Source organism: Cervus canadensis, chromosome 33, assembly GCF_019320065.1.
Source record: "Cervus canadensis isolate Bull #8, Minnesota chromosome 33, ASM1932006v1, whole genome shotgun sequence".
NCBI lineage: Eukaryota > Metazoa > Chordata > Mammalia > Artiodactyla > Cervidae > Cervus > Cervus canadensis.
Window position 1 is genome coordinate 868,468 of NC_057418.1, and position 11,882 is coordinate 880,349.

Sequence of the window (11,882 nt, forward strand, 5' to 3'; positions counted from 1 at the left end):
GAAAGTCAATATTTATAATGTTTATTACAAAATAATGAGAAAACTCTGAGAACACTAATTGAGGGAGAAAATGTGAAAATTTGATGTGGTAGAGTCCTCATACCTTTTGCGAACAAACAAACAAAAACAACAAAAAGCAAACAAATAAACAAAAAAGACCATCCCTTGGGGAGATAATTTTTCTTGAAAATGTTGAGAGTATCTGTGTTTAAAGTCATTCAGTCTAAATTCAATTACATTACAATTCCTGAGAGTGGAGACCATCTCCTTTTTGTCTTTGTACCTGCGCGTGTAACAAGTTGCGTCTAGCTCATGTGTACAAAATTGAAAGGAAAAGAGGCCCTTTACATTTCAACTTCTTTTGTAGGAAATACAGGTTCCTCTACCTTACTCCAAGGTTCTGGGAATGGCGTTGCGGCCACCCACCCTCATCTTTTGTCCGGCTCCCCTTGCTCATCTCCTGCCTTCCATCTGGGACCCAACACCAGCCAACTGTGTGGTCTGGCCCCAGCTGACTATTCCGCCTGTGCCCGCTCTGGCCTCACCCTCAACCGATACAGCACGTCCTTGGCTGAGACCTACAACAGGCTCACCAACCAGACAGGGGAGACCTTCGCCCCTCCCAGGACTCCCTCCTACGTGGGCGTCAGCAGCAGCGCCTCGGTGAACATGTCCATGGGCGGCACGGATGGGGACACCTTCAGCTGCCCACAGACCAGCTTGTCCATGCAGATTTCAGGGATGTCTCCCCAGCTCCAGTACATCATGCCTTCACCCCCCAGCAACGCCTTTGCTGCTAACCAGACCCACCAGGGTTCCTACAACACGTTCAGATTACACAGCCCCTGTGCCTTGTATGGGTATAACTTCTCCACATCCCCTAAACTGGCTGCCAGTCCTGAGAAAATTGTTTCTTCCCAAGGAAGTTTCTTGGGGTCCTCACCAAGTGGGACCATGACGGATCGGCAGATGTTGCCCCCCGTGGAAGGCGTGCACCTGCTTAGCAGTGGGGGTCAGCAGAGTTTCTTTGACTCTAGGACCCTAGGAAGCTTAACTCTCTCATCATCTCAAGTATCTGCACATATGGTCTGATGAAGCCTTTAAGTTAAACTACATTCGAATCCAGCTAATGTATTTTCTTTCTTTGTTTTCTTTTATTACTTTTTTTTTCTCTTTGGAAAGCAATATGAAAAGAAACTTATCAAGTAGCTTGTAAAATGTATATATAATAGAAAATGAAGGCTCACTGAGGTTTTTGACTTCCTCATGGTGAGACTGTGATTAGCTATGGTATATATGTATACTGTATGTGGCATGTGGAGTTTGCAGCCTACAAAACCACATCCTCCCTCTATTTTTCTCCCCAGTTGCACAGAGTATTGGCATACATGTAGTATGTTTAACCAAAGTTCTTATACTTAAAAAAAAAAAAACAGCAAACTTAAAACTTGGCAATGATACTAACCAGACTAAGACGCATAACTTAATTTATCAGGAAAATGCTCTACACAGATTTCCTACTTGAGTGTTGATAACCAGCAGTAAACCAGCACACAGAGTCTTGCGATTTGTTATTCTTGGGCACAGTGTGAGAACCTAAGATGCAAAAGCCAGTTGAAGTCTTAGTAATAGTTCTGAGGTATTTGTAATCATGAAGGATTAGCTTTTGCGTTCCTGCTTGTTCTTATTTAACACATCTATTAGGTGACTTTGGTCCTGTAAAAATTCATAGTCCATAATAATTATTTCCCTAAAGAAGATAGAGAGGCTTGTAATTTTTTCACTTTCTGTCAGATATATAAGAGGTATTTATTCATATGCAGAGAATAAATTTCCAGTGTTTTGGACTTTCTTGGTTCATTTTATTTAGTATCAAGTAGACCAATAAATATTTTAAATTCCAGTTTTCACCAGGAAAGGAATATGTGATATGACTGGAATGGCAAAAAGAAAATAAATCCACCTCAAATACTTTGATTCCAATGAAAAATGTCTAACATTTTAAATCAAGAGGAATAATATTTTCTGCTTTCCCTTAGGTTTTTATAGTGTGGTTTTTTTCATTCAGGTTTCTTTTTCCATCTTGCCTTGAGATTCCTGACCCATGATCTAGAAGTAAAGAGAAAAGGCACTTACACTACTTATTTATGTGTCGAAAATTCCTGCAAATTGAAACCTCCCCCCTCCCTGAACCTTGTCCTTTTGTCTGAGTCTTTCTCAAAACAGATAGATTCTAGGCCTTCCTGGTGTTAAATAGCGCTGTAAGGAATTTCAGGAGGTTATCTCCAGCAATCTGTCTTTTGGGGGTTGCAGTGCAAAGGCCAAAACCCATTACTATAAAGTCCTTCTTGGAAGACTAAGGAGGAAGATACCAATTATGATAAAGGAGCTGTAAAACTTTTAACCTCAACATCATTTTTAGCCTTGAAACTGGAAAAAAAAAGAGAAAAAAACAGCATTATTTTTAAAAATCCCCAAAATAATGTGTACATGGTTTCAAAACAAGTAGTAACTTTGATAGCACAAAATGAGATTAATAGGAAAAGTTAAGAATGCAAGGTGAAGAGCATTACCATCTATTTGTTGAGAATGAAATTATGTGTCTGGACGTTGACTCATTACGTCTCATATGTTTGTCAAGCAAAAGCAGTAGGGTTTCCTTTCAATGCTAAACATTATCCTATCCATAGTTTGATGGGTGAACAATGTAGTTCCTAATTTGCTTCTTTACTTTAAAGCAGCATGGATGTTATATGTTTAGGGGGATTACTATTTGAACAGTATTTTCACACAATGTGATTCTTTATACATACTGATAAATTTCCTCATGGATTCTCTAGCAGTTCGTCAAGTGAGTATTGATCTTTAAATTTAAAATTAGTGTGAAGGTACATGACATATTTCCAATAGTTAGATCTATGTAACATGTTTGTGTATGGTATTAATAGCTTGATAAAGATTTGGGAAAGTCCTTATTATGAACATATCCCAGCCTCAGAATCTGGCATAATTTCAGGAGAACAAGAAGGTTTTCCATCTTGAGAAAACATGGAAAGTAGTGATCTATTCCTATATATATTAATAAGATGAGAATTTTCCTTTTTCCTCTTTGTGATTTGAGATGATACCACAATACGAGGAGAATTTTTAATCTTTTCCTTTTGATCAGCAATATTGTACAAGTGCTATTTCCTTTAGGTTTTATTGTAAATATTAATCATGTCACTTCAAAGACTAGCCTTTTATCATTATATTAAATGACATACATGCATTGATAATTATAATTATATATCTGTATTTTATTAAAAAATACTTAAGAAATTATATATTAAAGTGTGTTACTAAACCCTTTTATGACTTTGGAGAGGAATCATTTAAAGTGTCTATAAACGGTGTTCCAAGAATAGGCACACACATGCAGACTCCAAACACAAATTTTGTAGCTTACAATTATAAGGCATGAGGAAATGGGCCTGGTATTCATTTTTCATGTGTTAAATATAATTTCTTGGTGCCTTGACCATGTCATTGAAGGTGAAGCCCTGACAAATGGTGAACACATGAAAATTCAAATGTGAGAAGAGGAGGGCAGACTGGGATGTTTTGTTTTGGGTCCGAGGGGGAAGGGCAAGGATGTAAGAATAAGCTACTTGTACCACTGACCAGTGATGACAGATCACTTTTAGACCCCTTGCCCAGAAAACATTCCAAGGGACATTGTGATGAGGTGAGGTTGTTGCTATCACAACCAGTCACATTTTGAAAATTAACACTTGCTTCCATCCAAGCTCCCTCCCAGAGGTCAATAGCTTTTCTCTAGTAGGGCACCCAGTTGCTGACCCCTGGTTTCTGGAATGTAGGGGGGTGAGGAGACTTTGGTGGCCCCCAGAGGAGGTTGGGACATAGTACTGCTGATATGGCAGTGGATCACACATTTTATATCAGTGGAATTTTGAACAGAATGCACCCCACTTTTAAAATGCGAATTCCTCTTGAGACCTCACTCCCAAGATATAAACCTACAAGCAACTCACACCTTAGTATGAAATAGATAGCACAGAAGTTTTGGAGATAGCTGGAGGTTTGATTAAGAGAAGAGAGTAAATTTTGGAGTAGGGTAGTTCTGAGATTTGGATGTGAAGGAGAAGGTGCAAGAAGAGTGATCACTAACCAAGTCTGGTGTAAAGCCATTAAAAATAATTTCTTAAGTGTTTTTCAGGAGTCATGGTAGAGTTGGTGGGTGCTATGCCGATGCTATCTTCTATTAGGTTTGTAAAGAATCCTCTATTTCAAAGTGTAACTCTGCCAGGTGTCCTCATGGAGAGTTTATTGACTCATCTACATGGAGAGTTTCTTCCACTGGAAATTAAATCATTTTATTAAATCATTACCACATTGTGTTTTAATCTCATTAATCATCATTCCTTAAAATAGGTGCTCAGAGAAGTTGCAGGTGAAGTTGACTATGTGAAGAGTAAAGTAGACATACATGATTACAGCTGTCCAGGAGCTCAAAGCTTAAAAATATTGTCGGGGGAAATGAAGAAATATATATGCATATATATGTGTGTGTGTGTGTGTGTGTGTATACATATATATTTATATACATATATATACATATATTTACATATATATTTATATATACATATATCTTTACATATACATTTATATACATATATTTACATATACATATACATATATATTTCAAGTATAGATAACATCCAACAGAGGTTTATAAACCTTAATATCCATCTACATGCTGATAGATTTTCAAATCATGAATTTTCTTTTTTTGGAATTTTGAAGGAGATCATCACTTCCTTGAGAATGAGGGAACCTGATTTCAAACCATGTATTTCCCAATCATGATTTTAGACAAAATGTAACCGCTTTAGATCTGTTTTTTACATGTTAAAGGAGTGTCTGTGATGAGAAGTTTTACTAGTCCTTTCAGTTTCAAATTCATACAACCTTGGTGTATAAATAATATTCAGCTTAATAACAGAAAAATAGTTTTATAAAAATTTTCAGAGATATGTACAAGTATTTGGATATATATATATTTCCAAAAGATATCTTTTTATATATATTTAGGTATATATCTTTATAAAGAACACTACATTACCAGGATTTTTAAAAATTTATTGGATTACTTACAACTTTTAAAAATGGAATTGTACTTTATTTAGTTATAATACATAACACATACTTTTATATATTACTGTTTGAAGGAAGCTGCACTTAATAATGCATTTACTATTTTATAGTGAACAGAAAAAGATGTTAATAAAATTTCCTTTTCATGATGCTCTTAACTGCATGGTATAAAATTGTTTCAGTTTGGAAATAAGTTAAATAATTATCAGTTCAGTTGAGTTGCTCAGTCATGTCCAACTCTTTGTGACCCCATGGACTGCAGCATGCCAGGCTTCCCTGTCCATCACCAACTCCTGGAGTTTACTCAAACTCATGTCCATTGAGTTGGTGATACCATCCAACCATCTCATTCTCTGTCGTTCCCTTCTCCTCCCACCCTCAATCTTTCCCAGCATCAGGGTCTTTTCAAATGAGTCAGCTCTTCGCATCAAGTGGCCAAAGTATTGGAGTTTCAGCTTCAACATCAGTCCTTCCAGTGAATATTCAGGACTGATTTCCTTTGGGATGGACTGGTTGGACCTCCTTGCTGTCCAAGGGACTCTCAAGAGTCTTCTCCAACACACAGTTCAAAAGCGTCAATTCTTCGGTGCTCAGCTTTCTTTATAGTCCAATTCTCACATCCACACATGATTACTGGAAAAACCATAGCTTTGACTAGATAGACCTTTTTTGGCAAAGTAATGTCTGCTTTTTAATATGCTGTCTAGGTTGGTCATAACTTTTCTTCCAAGAAGCAAGTGTCTTTTAATTTCATGGCTGCAATCACCATCTGCAGTGATTTTGGAGCCCCCAAAATAAAGTCTGTCACTGTTTCTGTTGTTTCCCCATCTATTTTCATCTAGTAAAATGTTTAGAAATGATTCCAATTTGAATTCCAAGTCATTCAAAGTTTATTTAAATTTAATGAAATTAAACTTTCATTTAAATGAAAAGATAAATTTTTAAAAATTAAATTTTCATTGGCAAAAAACCTGAATTAGTCTTTTTGAAAGGGTTTATTCATGCTGAATTAGATACAAAACAGCTGATTACTCTGCAATTCACTGAGTTTACACAAGGTTGGATCAACATACCTATTCTTTGTTCATTAGAAAAATTATATTAATTTTTAAATTATATTTTAAAAATGACATTATTTCTAATTGAAGGATGATTGCTTTACAGTATTATGTTGGTGTCTCTCAAACACCAACATGAATCAGTCATAGGTTTACCCATGTACCCTTGCGCTTCAACATTCCTCCCACCTCCCCTCCCCACCCCACCCCTCTAGGTTACTACTGAGTCTGGTTTGAGTTCCTGAATCATACAACAAATTTCCATTGGCTGTCTATTTTACATATGGTAATGTGTGTTTTCATAATTTCAAAATTATGTTAATCAAGTCACCAGAATAACTTAATAATAAAGCAAAGATATTGTTCTCAATAACAGCTTTATTTAGATATAATTCACAAACCATACAATTCACCTGTTTAAAGTGAACAATTCAGGGAATTCTCTGGCGATCCAGTGCTTGGGACTCTTGAGCCTCCACTGCAGGGGGCACGAGTTTGATCCTTGGTTGGGGAACTAAGATCCCTGCAAGCTGCACTGGTGTGGCCTAAATAAACTGGACAATTCAGTAGTTTTGGGTATAATTGTGCAACCCTCAGCACAATTTTAGAACACTCTTATCACCCTGCAAAAGACTCCATACCCATCAAATGTCACTCACTTTTCCCTCTACTTTTTTTTTACCCCAAACTCCTAGGCAACTACTAATCTACTTTCAGTCTATAAATTTGCCCACTTCTCATTGTCAGTGGAACAATAGAATATGTGGTCCTTTGTGACTGGCATCTTGCATTTAACACAATGCTTTCAGGTTCATTCAAGTTGTGGCATGTATTAGTATACAATTCCTTTTTCTTGCTGAATAGTATTACATTGTAGGTATACACTAAGTGAGTGAAGTTGCTCAGTCGTGTCCGACTCTTTGCGACCCCATGGACTGTAGCCCACCATGCTCCTCCGTCCATGGGATTTTCCAGGCAAGAGTACTGGAGTGGGGTGCTATTTCCTTCTCCAGAAGGTATACACTAAATTTTATTAATACATTCATTGATGGACATTTGGATTGTTTACATTCTTTGCTGTTATGAATAATGCTGATAAAAACTGGTGTACATCTTTTTGTGTGAATATGTTTTCATTTCTGTTGAGTATATGTCTAAGAATGACTCCTGTCATAGTATTTTGTGGATCCTGTCGTAATATTTTGTGGGACTTCCAGACTGTCTCCCAAGTGGTTGCACCATTATACATTCTTACCAGCACCGTGTGAATGTTCTGATTTTTCCATATCCTCACTAACCGTTGTTATTTATCAGTCTTTTTGTATATAGCTATCCTAGTGGGTGTGAGTGATATCTCATTGTGGTTTGGATTTTCATTCCCTGATGACTAATGCTATTGAGCATGTTTTCCTGTGCTTTATTTGTCATTTTTAGATCTTTAGAGAAATGTCTGTTCAGATTCTTCACCCATCTTTAATTGGGTTGTCTTTTAATTATTGAGGTATAAGATTTCCTTATATATTCTGGATATAAATCTCATCAGATATATTATTTGCAAATATTTTCTCCAATTTGGTAGGCTGTGTTTTGACTTTATTACGTTGATGTCCTCTGCTTCACAAAAGTTTTAATTTTGAAGAGATTCGATTTACTTCTTTCTTTCTTTCATTGCTTGTACCTTTGGTATGAGGCCTGAGACACTGGATGGATTTTTTTAAATCTGTTGTTTTAGTTTCTTAGTAAAAGTAGTAGTAACAGAAGTGCATTTTAAAGTTGTTTTTGAGTGTATATATCTACTAGTACTTTATAAATTATCCCTCCTCCCAACTCACCTGAAATATTGTCATTGGGTGAATAGTTACATGGGTTTCCCAGGTTGTTCAGTGGTAAAGAATCTGCCTGCCAGTGCAGGAGATGCAAGAGACATTAGTTTGATCCCTGGGTTGGGAAGATCCCCTGGAAGAGGAAATGGCAAACCACTCCAATATTCTTGCCTGGAAAATTCCACGAACAGAGTATCCTGGCAGGCTACAATCCATGTGGTCACAAAGAATCAGACACGACTCGGTGACAGAGTGCACATGAAAATAATTATACACCCTTCAGTGTCTTAAAAGGAAAGTGAAAGGATCCCAAAACATCATGACACTTCTATTACCCTAGAAAAAAGGTTGGCACTTTCAATATTTGTTCAATCAGTAAGTATTTACTGAGCATCTACATTGGCATTATTTTAGACATTTGGGGAACTGCAGTGGAAAAAAACTTTTGGTGTCTTCAAATGTCCTGTAAAAGTTGAAATTCTGGTTTCCTAGGGAAAAGCCTTCATACTGCAACATATCACAGTTGGCAGGAAAAAAGTGTTGCCTCTTGGCTTCCCTGTGTGTTGGTGCCCTCGCCCTTATTATGATATTACATATCCCAGATGGTCACTGCAAAATGCCTGCTCCTGTGCCAAGGTACAACAGGGATGCATTATCGCCTTAATTCTGAGTTTGTTTTGTGGTTTTCTTTGGAAACCCTAACATCATTTAAATGCAATTTCTTCAATTTGGCTCTGTTTACAGAACTGTAATAAGGTATTTCTCTATTAATAACAGGAAGGGGAAAACTTACTAGTTTCGGGTTTTGGAAAACTCCTGCACATTTTTCTTAAAGGTATTTGGTGAAATGGCTTTGCAGAGATTTGCATATTTCTTTTTATTAATTTGCCTAAATGAATTTCAAGGGAAAATGACTTGAACTGTTTTTTTTTTCCCAACAAAATAGAAGCTTTCAGCAATGATAAAGACAATTGCAAAAGTCATTTCTGTCAAGGAATGTCACAAAGTCCTAGTAGTCCTTTGCTTTAGGCACTAAGGAATGAATGAGTATCATGATGGGTGCCTTGAAGCTTCTGCTTACTTTATTTTTCTGAATTTGATGAACTTGGTGTGTAGAGAAGAGAGGAAATAGAAATTGTGTATGTTTAAATGTCTGCTGTCCACTCAATTTTACCTTGGGAGGGCATGGGGAGACAGAAATATAAAAATTAGAGCTAGAAGATCCTGAGGGGTCAAATAGGAGAGTAATATGTGGAGTAGCTAGTGACCTTCAGAATAACAATGTTGATCTGTCTACACGCTTCAAACAAGATATTCAAAAAATTCAGTGATAGCCTCCATCAATGACATTAAACACTTTCAAGCTTCCTTGTCTTTCTTTATGGTTTTCCCTCAGCCCTGAATGTCCTTCAAGCCTACATTCTCATTTTTTAAGGAATTACTTTCTCTTTCCTCAGTGAATCCTTTCCAATTCCCATTCTTTCTGTCTTCCTTTCCCCAGGAGAAATACTGCCCGCCTCCAGAATGCCAGCACAGTACTTTATGCGTACTTCTCTTAAAAGAAAGTACTTCAGTATATGCTTTTCATGTAGGTCAACCAGCCCAGCCACAATGGGAGATCCACAAGGGAGGGTGCTGTATCTCATTTATTTTTGCACAACACGTGGTGAAAAGTTTTTTTTAAGTGATTAATGAAGAAGTGGATACATGAATAAGTACATGAATAAATTAATGAAAAATTGAGTTAATTTTGTAGACTTGCAAAGGAATCTAAAACTTGGTGGGTTTGGAAGTTTTGTTTGGTGAGCTGCCAACCTGTTGTTATCAGCAGAGACACAGAGGTCAGTAGCTCCTCGTAGAAGGACAGGAAGAGAAAGACTTTCTTTCTTCTTCCCTTCCACCTGCCTTCCCTTCCTTCCTTCCTTCCTCCCCTTTTTCTTTCCTTCCTTCCTAACATAGATAACACATGAGGTTACTAACATAGTCACTTCTAGGTTATTATTGTACAAGTGTGTGAGTGAGTTGATATTGCAATGTCATTTCATCTAGAAAAAGTGATTATTTTGCAATATGAAAAAATAAAATTACTGAAGAGGACCTAGAGATCTTTCTAGCTCTCATGGTTTAGGAGTGTTCTGTCAGGAAAAAACATATGTTCTCCATTGGTGGAGACCCAAGATTCCTTGGGGAAAATCTGTTTTCTATGAGGAAACTCATAACAGTGGCTGTTGGCCTAGCATCTGGTGCTGTCTTCAGGATGAGTAGCTTAGATGAGTGAGGCCCTGTGTATTGGGGCATAGAAGGAGCCTCTTCTTGCTACCTGCCTGTTCCCTTTTCTCTGATATATAGGAGAGTATTTGGCTTGGCTTTTCTTCAGATTCTAGTGATAAGATCCACCTAAGAGATTGGGGGTGAAATGGGCATACAACTTGAGAAGTGAGCATCTATAAAGAAGTGAGCATCCTCTGCCTTCACAAAGTAAATTTAACCATAACTGTGCTTTGGGGGGTGGGGTACCAGATACCTTCCCAGATTGATAAGACTGTATTTCATTTCTGTTTTTTTCTGTTTTCTGCATGTGTGTGTGATGTCTCTGTCACAGCCCCAAAGAGAAGGCTGTGAAGGACACCATGAGCTCCTAATACACGTGTTTGCTTAGTTACATGCACTTCAATCATTTGTTCATCCCTGTATTTAGTGTTGAACACTTGCCACATGCCAGTTGCCGTTGCTGGAGTTGAGATGAACAAGAAAATGTTGTTCTTTGGGGGGGTGCTCAGAGCCCTATCAGAGAGTAACATGTGCAAAAACACAGTCCTAACACAATATAGTAAATGTCACAATAGAGGCAGTACCAAGAGCTGTGGGAACATTGGAGGATGTGACTAAGGTTATAAGGGGACAAAGGAGGGGTCAAGTAAAGCTATGAAGATGAGATGCTATTTGATGAAGTTCGAGGAAGGCTTGCCGGAGTAGGGAAGGAATATTCTGGGGCAGAATTCTCCAGTAGTCCAATAGAGCTTTGTGCAGCAGTGATAATATTCTCTATTTGCACCAACCGTTAGAGTAGCCACACGTGGCTAATGAGCACTGCAAAATAAGGCTAGTGCGATTTAGCAACCGGATTTTTTATCTCATTGAATATTAATTATTTCAAATTTAAATAAAAAATAAAACCACCTGGCTAGAGGCTACCACGCTGGACACTGAAGCTCCAGAAAGCTCTATGAAGCAGAAAGAGAAGTGTGGAATGGATAACAGAATAAAACTTCCTCAATACACCATTCAGCCACAGTGTGGATGATGCTCCGGAGGGCCATTACCAGCAGGTGGTGACTCTACTGTCGCTGAAAACTGACTAAGCTACAAAACTCTGCCTGGCAACCACCCATGACATGAACGGGTCCATGAGCTCTACTGAGCGCCTGTGCAGTTCTCGTTTGTCCTCCACACGGCTGGGCTGGCCACACAGTCATCCAGCAATGAGTCAGGCCTCAGGTCATTTCTCTCCTCTCAGGGAGAAGCCGAGAAAGTTCTTTCAGGGGTCCTTACACATGATAATTCCCTTTGACAAGGCTTGTTTTGGGGAAAAATGGTTATTAAATCTGAAGCAAAAAGGACTTTTTCTGGTATTAGTGGGTTCCTTCCTGGCTGAGGCGACTTAAAAATACCTCAGGCCCCTTCTCCTTGCTCTGTCCCTACCCTGTCCCTGCAGTACCCACTGATGAATAACAGGATGAAAGGTTGTCATTGTATTCATTTGTCAAACCGTGGTAAAGTCCAGGTAACTATCAGTGAGTTTGCCTCCTTCTCTTGCCTCAGCTCCATTAAATAAATTAAGAAG

General features: G+C 38.0%; 1 protein-coding gene across 3 annotated transcripts in view; it reads left to right on the forward strand.

Annotated features, from left to right (window-relative positions):
* The window catches only part of TBX18 (T-box transcription factor 18), a 31,389-nt gene extending 26,893 nt beyond the window's left edge, over nucleotides 1-4,496 (forward strand). For 2 of the 3 annotated variants that reach the window (XM_043457329.1, XM_043457330.1), the window contains one exon: nucleotides 368-4,496. In XM_043457329.1, the coding sequence (XP_043313264.1) occupies nucleotides 368-1,092 (725 nt within the window). In that variant the 3' untranslated portion in view covers nucleotides 1,093-4,496. The remainder of the gene's footprint in view (nucleotides 1-367) is intronic. The other variant, XM_043457328.1, reaches the window with a different exon arrangement.
* The last annotated feature ends 7,386 nt before the right edge of the window (nucleotides 4,497-11,882 follow it).